The 14430-nt window shown below is 49.8% G+C and overlaps 1 protein-coding gene across 1 annotated transcript; it reads left to right on the forward strand.

Moving 5' to 3' along the window:
• Positions 1-5478: 5478 nt before the first annotated feature.
• ARHGDIB (Rho GDP dissociation inhibitor beta) lies at positions 5479-14139 on the forward strand. Its single transcript, XM_050969945.1, has 6 exons — positions 5479-5633; positions 9033-9221; positions 9771-9854; positions 10701-10777; positions 12443-12506; positions 13478-14139. The coding sequence occupies exons 2-6, from the start codon at positions 9044-9046 to the stop codon at positions 13675-13677; spliced, it is 603 nt and encodes a 200-aa protein (XP_050825902.1). The 5' UTR covers positions 5479-5633; positions 9033-9043; the 3' UTR covers positions 13678-14139.
• Positions 14140-14430: the final 291 nt, after the last annotated feature.

The raw sequence follows: 14430 nt of genomic DNA on the forward strand, positions 1-14430 counted from the left end.
AGGATGTTCTGACATGAAGATTTATTTGTGGGACACTGACAGCTGATGGTGTTCTTTGGCTGGAATGCTGAAAGTTATTTCTGGAAAGAAAAAGAAAATAAAGGAAAAGAAGAGAGGGAAAAGGGGGAATTTTTCCCCACTGGCCAGCTGTGAAGGGCAATGATGGGGCCCCATAGGAACATCCTCCTCTGAGGACTCTCTCCAATGCTGCAGATGATGGCAGTGAGAATGACCAGCAGGATGATTTCTTGCCATGCTTTCCCTTGGTATGATACAATTTTCATCAAGACCCAGTTAAAACTCCTATGGCTTATTTCTGGGTCTGTTTCTATTAAATCTGGGAGGAGAATGCTCATCATGTGCAAATGTTGCACATTCATTGCCTGTTAATCTTCTGTGAATACATAAAACTGGATAATATTTACTGAGAACTTCAATAGCCACTGGCTCTTCTGTTGAGCACCACATTTGTTTTTCTCCTTTATACACTGAAGTCTGCAATATAAAAGAAAAAGAAGGAGTGGGAGGAACAGCAATTCTCACAGCAGTTCCTGCACGAGAATCCACCATAATAACACTGTGGGGGTTTATGGAGGCAGGGCTGTGAGAGCAATAATATGTGAACAGCACAAGTGCAATAAAGGAAAAACATTGCCACAGAGAGACTGGTAATTCTTGTATCAAGGCTTTCAGAGATGCTACATAGCTGCAAGCAGCATGCCCTGAGCTACAGGGTATATAAGGAACCTAAGAGCTAGACAGAGGCTGGACACAACCTGACTAGAAGCCATAAATTCTGGCATGCCGTCAAGTTCCTTGTTGAGAGTACTGTTTAGCACAGGAATGTCAGGGCGCAGCTGGCAAGGGAGATTTCCCAAGGTCAGCAGAGGAGGAGAGGATGCCACAGCTCTCCTAATTTAGTCCCAGCTTCAGCTCTGGCTGTTTCAGAAGAAAGTCACAACACAGGGAGGAATGCTTGAATAAATAACTCCTAACACCCTGCTTGGTGATCAGCTTAGAACTGAGATTTGATTACACTTGCTGAGATTTGACCTTACATAACCACCTGTTCTCTGAGAGGTCCCAAAATAATCCAGTCCCCTTTTAAATCCAGCTCTGGTGGGTGACTTCTTCACCTGCAGAACACTGACTTCTGCCACGGCACCAAGTGAGGGATGCAGAGCAAAAGCTGCTTTCCTGCATGCTGGGCTCTGGAGTGCAGGGGATGCAGAGAAGACACCCTTGCTTCCCCATTACAAGCACCACCTTCCCTTCACCAACCCTTGTCCTCTCACTCACCCCCTCCCACCAACTTAGCTCTCCGCTCTCCCCTCACTGAGCTGCTCTGTCCATCTTCAGCCTTCCTCAGGCTAGACCCTGAATGAAACTGGCTCTGTTTTGCCCCTACCCTCTCATCCCCCACAAAACCCTTTTCCTTCCTCTGTCTTCCTGTTTCCCTTGCTTCCTCAGGGGATTGTGAAGTGCCATGTGAAGTCTTTGCACACCTTCAGGCTTGTGACAGGGGTTATGGGATTAGCACTTTAACAAGCCTGAAAGCTGCTTAGACAAGTATTAAATCTCCAATCTCTCCATCTTTCAAAGATCCCTGCTGGAGGAGCTGGAGGAGCTGGAGCACATGCTCATGTCTTCAGGGGTCAGCTCTTCATCTGGCTGAAAGCCCTCAAGTCCAGTGGCTAGGTGGTTTGAAAGGATTCTCATGGGACTTGGGGCTGGAAAACCCAGTTAAACCCTTACCAGGGGCTTTGTGTTGGCATCCCAAAGTGCCTTCTCTCTCCTTGCCCTCCATGCTGAACGCTGGCTCCCTTGCCTGACATTTCATCTGGCCTCCATTCCTTTCTTCCCTTCCCCCCCAAGGGCTGCAGCACTTTAAAAGGGGTGAGTTGCACCAGGTAAGAAGATATTAGGCACCCCCTCTCCTAGGCACAACAGGATCAGCCTGACCATGCTGACTTCTAAAGCCCATCCTGGGGCAATTTGTGCCTGTGTTTTATTCAGAGGAGATGAATTCATGCTTCATTGGCTGTATCACCCTGTTTATCCCACTTAACAGAGAGTCAGAGAAGGCAGTGCTGGGATTACCAGAGTTGATGCTCCCCCACAAGGCAGGGAAAGCTCATGTCTGAGCTCCTGGACCTGTCACCTTGCCCATTCCCATCCCCTCGTGACTGCCTCAGGAGCAGATTACCTCCTCCCATCCCAGCAGGGAGGAGGATCTCTGCATGTAGAGAGGGACATCATCTGGGGACACCATCCAGGGGACACCCACGACCAAAACTGACACCTTGCTGCACCTGCTGACGTGAATTTGCTGAACTGTGAGGTTGTGTAGCTTCCCAGTATGTCACCTGTAGCCTTCCTGGGACTGTAAAAAGCTTGAGGGGGAGGCAAAACTCATGACAGTGACAGCATTCAGCAATATTATTCACTAGACAGAAATCAAAGCTAGTAACTATGTACGGAGTTCAGTGAAAATGCAAATTAGTAGTTCCAAAACAAATCACTTTACAAGAGCAGCATTAAAGATACTGCTCTGTTGAACCTCTTAAAAATACAAACATGGATTCCCTACCTGGACTGAAATTTCTTTTTATTTTTCCCCTCAGAGCTTCCAGCCTGGGAAATTTCAGCTCCAAATTAGATAGTTTTGGAAATTACAAGTAGGTGAAAATAAGAGATTCTAACAGGTGAAATTTTTCTGGATTAGTCACTTCTAAAGGTCATAAAGTAGTTCTGCTCCTCAAATGTGGCGAGCAACCTGTTCCACAGAAGATGGAGATGACATTTAGCAGCACAAAGCTGCAATGCACCACCACTGCAAAAAGTACAGATCTAGAAATACTGGATACTCAATGGCAGCAATCCAAATTCAAACAGGAAAAAAATGCCTAATTTTTTAAATCTTACTGTTTTTAAAAAAAATCAAGGTTTATTGTTTCCCATAGGGTGCTACAGACATATATGTCTGTTGGGAGTACAGGCTGTGTAGTTGAAGGATATGCATTTAAAATTGTGAATAAACTTAAGACACTAGAGGTTGATCATACCTATTATCGTGGTGTACTAATTGTACAATCAGCTGTTATCAGTGGGGTAAAACTGAATAAGACTTAATCCTAATATTTTAAGTAAAAAAGTATTACTTTCCAGCTAAGAACACATTTGAAGTTTTACCATGTTTTTTGCAATAAAGCAGGTACACTTTAGCTGTTGTCCCTGCCTCCTTCTGTCACAGACAAAAGAACTGGCTGGGGTTGGGAAATGTCTGCCAAGAAATGATCTTCGTGGCATGGCATCAGTTTGTCAGAGATTAAATACTTGGTGGTAGAGATTTGCTTTCAGTGCTGTCCTGCTCCATCATGGTTCAAACCCTTCCTTCCTTCCAGCAGAGCAGTGACGTGGTTCCCCAGCAGGATGCTGGATATGCTGACCCAAAGGACCATGCCTAAGTTCCCATCTGCTTGGCATGGTGTGATTCCAATGTCTACAGCTCCTTCTCACTCTGCTTATGAACAGGAAGAGGAGGCACAGAGCAATTACATGATGTCCCCATGATTGCATGCTGACTAATTTCTAATTTAGGAGTAAAATCTGTTTCCCCTGCATGCTAGGCAGATGAAGCCATGCAGGTTGAATGCACATACACATGGTGGCACACAGCTACACATCCCTATACCTTTATGCATATTTGTGGATAAACTGATCCCTATTTATGCTCACATGTGTTTAGAAATAGTGTGTAAATAGCTACACAGAGGCACGTGCAGTCTGGTGCTTAACTAAAAAGGAGCCCACAAAAGAAACCAAGCTAATCTCAACTATTCTTCAGCAAGAAGGATTGCAATAACACTACTTACAGTTGCTGTACACAGTGGCTAAAACCAAGGGAATTTCAAACCAAGCCATGAGTGAACAGTAACCTCCACCCACACCTCCTCCCAGCTAAACTGTGTCCAGTTTCTAAACTGAAATCCAAGATGAGAAGCTGTTGTACAAGACACAGGGGGTTCCTCAAATCCTTCCATAGTTAACACATCCAACTCTTCACAGCTTTCCCAGGCCAGGACATGAACAATATGAGCTGCCATAAAGTGGTACTGTAGTTGAATAAATTTGCTCTGTTCTTTTCCTCATCCCCATCCCACTCAGCCACTGGTGCTGGCATAAAGGTTTAGTCCCATTTGTCCATTATAAACAGGTATGGGGAAACCTATCTGGGCTGAAAACTCACCAATGTATACTTACACATTTGCTTGCATGTTTTTCTCTGGTACCATTTGAACTCCTCTAACTATTGTGTTCAAGTCAGGTCCCTTGTGTTGGCCCAAGGGAAGGGTTAGTGTAGCAGTGAAAAGGAGTGGCAGAGAATAAAGTAATTTTTCTTGATGGTGAAACTAATTAATGGAAGCTTGGAATGTTTCTGAGGCTATAGCCCCTGATAAATGGGAATCCATTGTCAGACAGATATATGCTCTGTTTTTCCCTTGAAATTCATGAGGTAAGGATCATTGTGCCACCCACAACCTAAATGAAAGCAATATCTGGCTGGAAAAATCAATCCCCCCTCTTCTGAGATCTGTTAATCCCTGAAGAAGATCCCTTTCCCTCAGCTGTTTGCAACCTTTAAAAATTTGTGTACAATAAACACTTTTAATGGATATGTGGATCTGGGGCAGTGAATGTAAGCCCATTGGCAATAGATATGCTTTGCTTATTTTGCTGCTGTAAATGCATTAAGAGCAGTCTATCAGTCATTGCAGGCCCAGATTTGTTGTTTGCAAACCAATGATCTAATTTGTTGTGCACTGAGGACTATGTACATGGAGGATTTATGTGACTGATGAACTAAGTGGGCACTCCATGAGGGGCAAAGAGAGAGGAAATCTGCTGATATTTCACAAAGTAAGGGGTGTAAAATCTTTTTGATCATTTAAGCAACCATGGGAAATGAGAGCTTTTTCTCCCTGAGGTAGCTGATCTTGGAAACTGCTTCTGTTAGAAGGGCTGGGAGTTGGGAACAATAAGCTGATTAAGTGCAGCAGGTAGCAGGAAAAATGAGGTTCATGAGAACCTCCATTTGCAATACTGCTTTTCTTCCCACGTACGCGGGAACGCACAACCCGATTCTCCGCATCTTTTAATCGGTATAAATCAGCGCCACATTTGAAATGACCGTAATTACACCAGGAAAATAAACAAAATAAAAGCCTGGGGAGAAAAACAAAGCCATCACCCCCTCGCTCCCCGGCACAGCAGCCCGAAGCCGCGCACGGCGAGCACTCCCGCGTCCCCGGCCGGGCTCAGCTCCGCAGACAAAGCCCTGTGCACCTCTGCGCAAAAGGAGCGCAGCGCGGCGCCGGGCGGGCGCAGACAAAGCGGGGCAGGCGGCGGAGCGCCGCAGCATGCGGGGCCGCGCAGGGCTTCCTCTGCGGGTGGGCTGCTGCCGCCGCCGCTCTTTTTTTTTTTTTTTTTTTTTTTTTTTTTCGCTGCGTGTGAGTGTTATTTTTTTTTTTTTTTTCCTCTCTTCACCAACTTCCTTCCTGCTCCAACTGCCAAAGCTCGAGGCTGAGCGCTGACAGCAGAGGAGGACCCCGGCCGCCGGCGCCGCTCCGCCGGTGAGTGCGAGGGCCGGGCGGGGGCGGCGGGGCACGGACGGCGCGGCGGACGCAGCCCCCGCTCGCTCCCCGCCGCTCCGCGCAACTCCGCGCCTTCGCTCCGGGGGCGGGCGTCGGAGCCCGGTCCTGCCCGGGGAGGCAGGCAGAGCCCTGCCTGCGCTAAGGGGGAAGCCAGGCTGCGCTCTGCGAAGGGGCGGAGGGGCAGGGCAGGGCAGGGAAGGGAAAAGGCCCCCGCGGTCCCGGGCTGGCGGCGGGTGCAGCCCTGCGGCGTGGTAGCCGGCGCTTCCCGGGCTATGGGCTCCCTTCTGTCCCCGCACCCCGGGGCTTGGGAAGGGGAGACCGGGGCTGGGGGCGCTGTTGAGTCCGGTGTGTTTCTCCCCCATCGCGAAAATTACTTCCTCCCTGCTAAACCCGCTTCCTGGAGATAAGCCCTCGGCCAGGGGGTGGTTTGGAGAAGTGATGAGCAGACGGAGGGCAAGTGAAACGCTGTCCCTCTGACAGCCCTTTTTGTGCCCCTTGGAGGCACGGGGGGGGCGAGGAGGTGCCCGTGCTCCACCTTGTCACTGCCCCCTCCTGCTGCAGGTGCGAGGGCAGCTGTCTGTCCACGGCACAGGCAGAGCCCAGCTGCGAGACTCTGGTGCCTCTCGCCAATGCGTGATTCCGTCTTGCCTCCTGCAGCCATCTCTCTCTAACAGGGACCCCTAACCCTGCCCTTGCCCCCTCCCGGCTGTTTCATGGGTGCTGCCAGGCCTCAGGGGTGCAGGAGACGCAGGACTGTGGGCTGGAGCGGCAGAAAGGCAAGAAAAATGTGGCAGGGCAAGATGCCAAGCACACAGATTTCTCCTTGCATATAAAACCTAGGGTTAATTTTCTCAATTTAGTGCGGCTCTTGGTCTGAATGGAGGGCTCCATATTAGCCCTTGGCCTGGGCAGTGGCACAGAAGCTCAGGAACCCTGACAGCAACATGGTGTCTCTGGGGAAGCAGTGGTGCCTGAGCTCAGGAATGTGTCTCAGCTTGCAGAGGGCACCAGCAAGTAGGGGCAGGAGCTGCTGAGATGGGAGCTTTCCTCTTGGTCACAGCCTGCCTTGGAGTTTGGCAGGGGGGCAGCGCCAGATCCATGGCTTGGGGAAAAATGCCAGAACTTGGTCTGATTGGTGCCATCCTGAGGCGCCTGTGAGCCAGAGGTTGTTCATCCCAGACAGTCTGGCTGGTCCTGTTCCCTGCAGGATCTTGCTGTTGGCATGGCAGATTGTCTGTGCACCTTTCTGGGAGGTTTTCAGGACCTAAAAGCATTCCCCCTCAAGTGAGCCACCCCTGCGGGCTGGCAGGGATGGGGACGGTCTCTGCGGCATGTATGCTGCAAGGGGAAGGTCTGAGGGATGAGGAGCAGCCAGCTGGTCCAGTCCTGACTCTGCCTTTTCTCTGCATGGGGGCAGAAATGCCTCTTTCCATCTCCTGTGATAAACCAGAGGAGGTGGCCATGGGAGGATGGGGGCGGGCAGGCACCTGTGGTCTGTGCTTGTGTTGGTGGCAGATGCAGCCTGGTATTGTGAGAGAGCTCGGGTCAGTGCTCGGGTCCAGTGCAGCTGGAGCCCAAGTGGAAGGCAAGGCTTGGCACTGGCTGTCGTGGCTAATCACAGCTTCCTCCTGTGCTGAACGTGGAATGGCACTGAGGGGATTGCAAGGCTTTCTAAGGTGACTCTGCTGGGGCCACAGAGTGTAATTGCTGCTTTCAGGAGGGAGCTTTTGGTTTCCTTTCTCGTGAGGACAAGCTCAAGGGCCTTTCCTATGGTATTTGGGTATTTCACACTCCTAGGTCTGGGCATGAACTGAGCCAGGGTCATTCAGCTGCTGGGACCTGGTGTTTTTTCTCTTTGTTTGGTTTGAGATTCCCTTTTATTTCCCATGTGCCCATTCTGTACTAGTTCCTCGTTCACCACAAAATTGCAAAGTTGTCTTGCAATGGCCATTTCCAATTAAAATACCTGACTGAATCTTCTTGTTTGTGTGCTGGTCAGTTCTTTTCTGTCCCTTTGCAACGTGCCAATGTACCACTCCTTGATTATTTTTCTTCCCTGCTCTGGGATTGCTCTGAGAGGTCTGCGTACTACTCAGAGTTGCCTGACACCACTTGATGATTCACCTTAAACAGTTGTTTTTTCATTTTTTTTTTTTTTTTTGTGTGTGGGTGTTTCTTTTATGTTTTAATAAATGAAAAAACTGTCCCATTAGCTCACAGTTTAACTTTTGGGAGCAGGGGCAAATGCTAAGGCCACAGTTGCAGAGAAGGACAAACGATTTGTTTGGAAAATTGCAAATAAGGAAGCAAAAGAGGACTTTTTAGTAGGCACAGTCTCAAAGAAGCCTAAGTGGAAGTGAACTGAATGATCTGTGTAGCTTGACCAAATCCTCGTGTTGCCAAAGAACAAGGAATGGCTTGGCCATTTGTGACAGCTGCCACTGTACCAGGGCACTGCTCTGTTTTCCAGCCTTTTTCCAAAGAGTGGGAAGGTGGCTAGGACCATATGGCTGGCTCCTGGAGGCAGGCAGCTGACTAAGGGGCACCTGGCACAGCATTGCTTACCTCTCCTGCCTGTCTCCTGTTCCCTCATCCCATGCTCTGCCCATAGGTTGCTATTTCCCTGCTCTGGCTCCCATTTGGGATGCCAGCCCAGCAGTGTCACTGCCCTTGTGCCATTCAGCCCTGCTGACTGCGGCTCAGCTCTCCTGCCTCTCACTCCCAGGGGCACCCCTGGAGCAGCACGGCTGTGCCTGGCTCTTCTGGGCTCCTTCCCTCCTCAGTGGGAAGGAGTCCTGGTGGGTGCCTGGAGTGAGCTGCCAGTGGGAGCACACGGAATGCCAGCAGACAGACTATGAGCTTCCTTCAGAGCCTCAGCTGACTTGCTGATCTAAGGAGGTGGCTGTCAGGTATTCGACCTTTCTGTGAAATGTGGCTTTTAACCCATCATGGGAGGGTGAACTAAACATCTGTCCTTGGCTTTATTGGTGTTTCTCTGAGCTCCGGTGTGTGGCAGTGGCTCTTTGTGCGAGATAGCCGGCGAGCCTCGTACCACGGCTTGTAATTGCAGGGCTGCCGGCCACAGCTGCGCTGCAGAGTGGCTGTAAATCACTCTGGTCTCAGCCTCTGCTCCTGCACCTCCTCCCTGGGAGCGAATAATGGTGTAGGGCTGCGTGTGCGCGTGGTGCTTGCGGGGAGAGAGGAGCGGGGGTAGGGGGGGATTGTGTTCCAGCCAGAATATCAGCACAGCAGTGCCTGGATTGCAGCCGATCGCCGTCGCCATTTGCCTGTAGGAATCTGCTGCCTTCGGCGCTGGGTGGGTGCCCACACTCCCAATCCACAGCAATCTCACTGACTGCCCCCTCCTCTGTCACCCAGACCGAGTGACCATGACCGAGAAGACACAAGAGCCTCACGTGGAGGATGACGATGATGAGCTGGATGGGAAACTCAATTACAAACCTCCTCCCCAGAAAACACTGCAGGAGCTGCAGGAGTTGGACAAGGATGATGAAAGCCTTGCTAAGTACAAGAAGTCCCTGCTGGGAGATGGACCTGTGGTAGTAGGTAGGCTGGGGCACACTGATAGGGAGGGACTGGGGAGATGTACTGAAGCAATGTGCTGTGGCTTCAAAGAAGAGGGACCTTGTTTGGCCAGGGACATGCGCTGCTTGTGCTGGAGGTCTGGGGATGGGCAGGTGGAAAGTTGCACAGAAGATGCTCTGCGTGTTAGGAGTTAGGAAGATTACTGGGGAGTGCTGGCATTGGAAAAGGACTTGTGGTAGGAGATGTGTAGGTCTCAGAGGACTTTTGGGGGTTTTGAAGGGGTCTGCCTGTGCTGAAAGGTGGTCTTATTACTCAGAATGATCCTAAGAAGGAACTTTTCTGTGGTGGAAAGACCAGCTCTAGCTACTGTGATGGAGGCCAGAGAGATCCATGTGGAAGGCCTGGGTAGACATGTGGTCCTATTGTGCTAAGGAAGCCTGGCATTACTGGGTGTTTCATGAAATGCAGTTCCTGTGTGGCAAGCCATCCCTGTTTCTTCAGTGTCATTCCCCTCTGATTGCATTTAATTTTGCAAGCTGACAGCTTCCCCCTGACTTTTCCTACCTGCAGACCCAACAGCTCCCAATGTGGTGGTCACCCGACTCACTCTGGTATGTGACTCTGCTCCAGGACCCATCACCATGGACCTTACAGGTAGGCACAAGCTCTGCCCGTGGTCACAGAGGGGAACAAGCAAAGGCCCTGGCGTGCTCCAAGTTAAGAGAGTTTGTCCTTGGGATGCTGCAGTGGGTTTTAGAGGAGCTCTGAAGTCATCTTAGCCTTGTTTCTTATTTTAAGGTATGAGTAAAAAAGAAGATGTAACAGAGGAAAATATTGAGGGTCTTTTCCTTCATTTAGACTGCTCTAGGAGGTCCTGGGTTTCTCTTGCCATCTCTGCTCGCTTCCTTTCAATGACACTTCATGAGCACCAGGGATGTGCATGCATTTGGGTAGCAGGCGGTATTGAAACTTCAGAATCGAGCAGTACTGCAGTTGTGGCTCCTGGGGGCATGGGGAGAGAGCCTTATATGGGCTGTTCTGCAGAGAGAGGAAGCTGGGCCTGGAGAGGCAGAGAGGCTTCCTGTTCACCCAGAGCCACACAGAGCCCTGCAGGGCCCAGGCAGCCGTCCAAGCTGGGCAGGAGCTCTGGAACACGCTCCTCTCACCAAGCCAGGCATGGGCGTGGATGGAGCACACACACACACTCTTGCATCTGCTCTGCAACAAGTCTGTGCATAAACATCTTTGTGTGCATGTGCTCAGACCCGTGTGTGTTTAGGCATTATCTTCTGTGTGCACAGACACACACGAGCAGCCGTGAATTTCTGAGTATTTGGTCACACAACACAATCTCACACTGATGTCTGTGTACTCATTCTGCAGGTGTCATCCTTGGAAGGATGCTCGCCTCTGGCAGCAGCCCCACCCCAACCATCCCCCCTGTGCTGGTCTCTCCTCACCCTGAGATCTCTAGCTGACAGCTTGATTCTCTTCTTGCAGGTGACCTCGAAGCACTCAAGAAAGAGACCTTCGTATTAAAGGAAGGGGTGGAATACAGAGTTAAGATCCACTTCAGAGTGAGTTGTTTTCCTTCCAGTTGCTTCTTAGAGTTGCTAAGGCCAGTCAGTGGCAGTCTATCAGATAACTAGAGACAGGCAGAATGCCTGCTCAAAAGCTCAACACTTGCAAAGCTCCCCTAGCTTCAGGTGTTGTTCTACCCAACAAGGGATGAGGTGTTTCCAGGAAATCACTTCTGCTTGCTCACCCCTTGGAGGAAGTTGGTTTCTGTTTGCTCACACTGATAAGCGAGTGGTTTGAAAGCCAGATGGGTAGTTTTGGCTGAGTTTGGTTTTGCTTTTTAGCCACTGGAAAATCTTTACTTCACACTAAGTGGATATGAACTGGGAGGAGAAGAGAAGAGAGAAGAGAGAAGAGAGAAGAGAGAAGAGAGAGAGAGAAGAGAAGAGAAGAGAAGAGAAGAGAAGAGAAGAGAAGAGAACGAGAAGAGAAGAGAAGAGACAGAGAAGAGAAGACGAAGAGAAGAGAAGAGAAGAGAAGAGAAGAGCACGAGACGAGAAGAGAAGAGAAGAGAAGAGAAGAGAAGAGAAGAGAAGAGAAGAGAGAATGGCTATTCATGAAGTACTGATTCAGTCAGGATTACTGGGCTTCATGAACACATTAAAAAGATGTAATATTGTAGCATTTGGCTGAAGATACCTGAATTCTTCAGGTTGTGATATACCAAAGGGGCTAATTTCTCCCCTACTCCCATTAATCAGTGTGTCAGCCATTTCTTCTGCTTACAGCTGAAAAGGAAGCTTGGGTGTGCTGCAGTGTGACATCCAGCACTGAACTGAACATCTCTGCAAGTTCTTGATTCAAAACTGGGCTTGGAAGATAAGGCAAAAAAGGAAGAAAGATAATTCTCCTGAGACAGATGAGGGAAGGTGTTAATGTTGTGGGTTCTGTAGGGCAGGTTTCCCTTTTGCTCTGAGGCTTGCTGACTCTGAGATTAATGTCCCTCAATGCTCTCCCCTGAGACACCTCCAGCTCTCTTTTGTGCTGTGAAATATTTCCACCTGTATCTGTGCCTTGTTGACTGGAGACATCTGAAGCCAGACACGTTATTCTAATTCCCTCCCTCAGTTCCATGGCTGGTAAGGGTTGATACTGTGTGAATTCTGTCCTGGAATGTAAAAGGATCTGTCCATCTTCTTTTCAGATTGAATAGTGTACACTGTGTGAAGGCAGTGTATGCTGGAGGGGAGCAGCACTGCTATCCATGGGAGATTTGAGAAAAGATTATGAAAATTGTCCTTCTGTCTTTTGAAAAGAAGCTTGCCAGCTCCCCGTGGAGCTTAGAGGGCACCTGGAAGCTGCCCACCCATTGGGGCTGAAGGGATGACTGTAGTTATCCATGGATGGTTTCCAGTATGAAAGTTATTAAATGGGAACTCCCTGCTTTGCTTTTCTTTGTCCTCATCAGTATGTCTTGAGAACCTTACTGATGTGCTCCAGTCAGCTTCAAAGTTGGGCAAGGGGTAGGGAAGTACAGGAGATGCACAGAGGGTGCTAAAGGTCTCCAGGTACCTATGGAGAAGTTGTTTTAGGGACCTGTTCAGTGCCCTCTACTGAGCCTCCCTTGTGCAGGGAGCCAAGATGGGTATGTCCCTAAGGAGGGGGAAAACCATCGGGTACAGAACCAAAACTCTTCTCCTGACACTTCTGGTTACTTCCTGCAGGTAAACAGGGACATTGTGTCGGGACTGAAATATGTGCAGCACACCTACCGGACAGGGGTGAAGGGTGAGTAAGAGCCCTGCATGCCCTGCACAGCACAGCTGCTACCTGTGTGTTCCCTCTTCTGGAACAAGGGTTCCTGCAGCTCCGGGCTGGGACAGAGGCTCTCTTGGTCCCAAGTCCCACGCTATGCTAGCACTCGGGAGGTGACTTCTCAGCAGAGTGCCTGCTTCACCCAGGACAGCAGTTCCTTGTTTTGTGCACACTCAGTGTGAGCCAGCTCTGGGATCTGTATGTACACCCCTGTCTGCAGCAGCAAAGTCCACAGAGACTCTGCTTGGACTGTGCTTGCCACAGGTTACCTCTCCATACAGAGCTCTTCTCCTCCCCTCCACCCCTAGTGCAGTGGCTCAGCCTGTGTGGAGCTTCCCACCCTCTAAAAGCTCTTCAGAAGCCCTTGGTAAAATTCCGACCTGCTCTGTGAAACTTCCCATTGTGTGCAGGGCCCTGTACTTGGCCAGGGGTTCTCCTCAGTGCTGCTCTGCTTGGACAAGGCAGAGGAAAGCCCCATTTTGCACACACACACCCCCACATGCTTTTTTGTGCGACCACCTCTAAGGCTTCAGCATCCTGTTCAGCACACATAACTGGTGTCTTCTCACCAGTAGAGAGAAGTAGTGGGAAATGAAGGTAGATCTTGAGCCATATGCTGGGTGTACTCACACCCTTCTAGCAGCCAGAATGTTCAGCTTTCTCCCAAATTTGTCTCAAACCAGGACAAGTACATACATGTGAGAGTGCACAAACTGAGTTGCCTGTTCACCTGCCCATCCATCCTTGTTATCCTTCCACCTGTCCTTATGCTTCACTAACCCACTTTTCCCACTGATTTTGCTCTCCTTTGCTGACATGGGCTGTTCCTTTACCCCCCCATCTCCTTTCTGCTCTTTTGCTCATGGCTTCCTCTCTCCCTCATCATTCCCCATCATTCCCCCATCATGTGAGGGGCTTATTCCCTGTGGATTGTTTTCTCCTAGTGGACAAAGCCACGTTCATGGTTGGCAGCTATGGGCCTCGACCAGAGGAGTATGAGTTCCTGACACCTGTTGAAGAGGCTCCTAAGGGAATGCTGGCTCGAGGCACCTACCACAACAAATCCTTCTTCACGGATGATGACAAGCACGACCATCTCACCTGGGAGTGGAACCTGTCCATCAAGAAGGAATGGACAGAATGAGTTCACCCAGTTTGCCTTCCCCCTTCCCATCCCCTTGCCTCCTGCACCAGTCTCCAGGCCTTTGCTGCTTCTTCTGATACACTGAAAACAACCCAACCACCACCCCATCATGACCATAATGGGTTAAATTGGGAACCATCTCTCTCCCTCTCCCCCAGTACTTCCTCCTGTTGTCCCCATCTCTCCCATACCACTTCAGTCCTGGAAGTGCCTTTTCGAGGAAACAAGATCACCTGGCAGGGGTGGACTGGTCCCTGGAAAATCCCTCTCTTGAGTTACACTTGCCATGTGCTCTGACTCATTGTAAAGGGTTACTTACCTCCCGTGATGGTCTCCTGGTCTGTATCTGGTGCCCTACCCTGTTAAAATCCATCCTTGTGCAGGCAAAGCCAGTCAGGGGGAATGCAGCTAGATGCCGCAACAAGACTTCAGTGTCTGAGAATAAAACCAGTTTCTTTCTTCTTTTCTGCATGAGCGTCACATTCTTTTCTAGAGCATGTTTCTCAGTCATGTGTGTGTGAGGAATGCAGTATAGGAAGGCTTAAGAGCATATTTCAGCAGGGAAATTGCCTTCCTCCTTCAAAGCAGCAGCCTTACTCTATAAGGAGGCAAATTATTTCAGAACAGTTTCCTTCAGGGATTTCATTAATTCTTTGAAGCCCAAAGTCTGGGCTGTGATGGGGGTAGACTCCAGGGCTGGACAGCCCCCACCTCTCATCCCAGATGGCTGCTGAATGAACCAGGGAGCTGTAA

This window comes from Serinus canaria, chromosome 1A (assembly GCF_022539315.1).
Source record: "Serinus canaria isolate serCan28SL12 chromosome 1A, serCan2020, whole genome shotgun sequence".
Lineage (NCBI taxonomy): Eukaryota > Metazoa > Chordata > Aves > Passeriformes > Fringillidae > Serinus > Serinus canaria.

What these genes read in the sequence shown, in the direction of transcription:
- ARHGDIB (XM_050969945.1), top strand. Translation starts at nt 9,044, where the DNA reads ATGACCGAGAAGACACAAGAGCCTCACGTGGAGGATGACGATGATGAG. An exon ending in AGATGGACCTGTGGTAGTAG is followed by an intron (nt 9,222 to 9,770) that starts GTAGGCTGGGGC and finishes TCCTACCTGCAG; the next exon opens with ACCCAACAGCTCCCAATGTG. An exon ending in GAGTTAAGATCCACTTCAGA is followed by an intron (nt 10,778 to 12,442) that starts GTGAGTTGTTTT and finishes TACTTCCTGCAG; the next exon opens with GTAAACAGGGACATTGTGTC.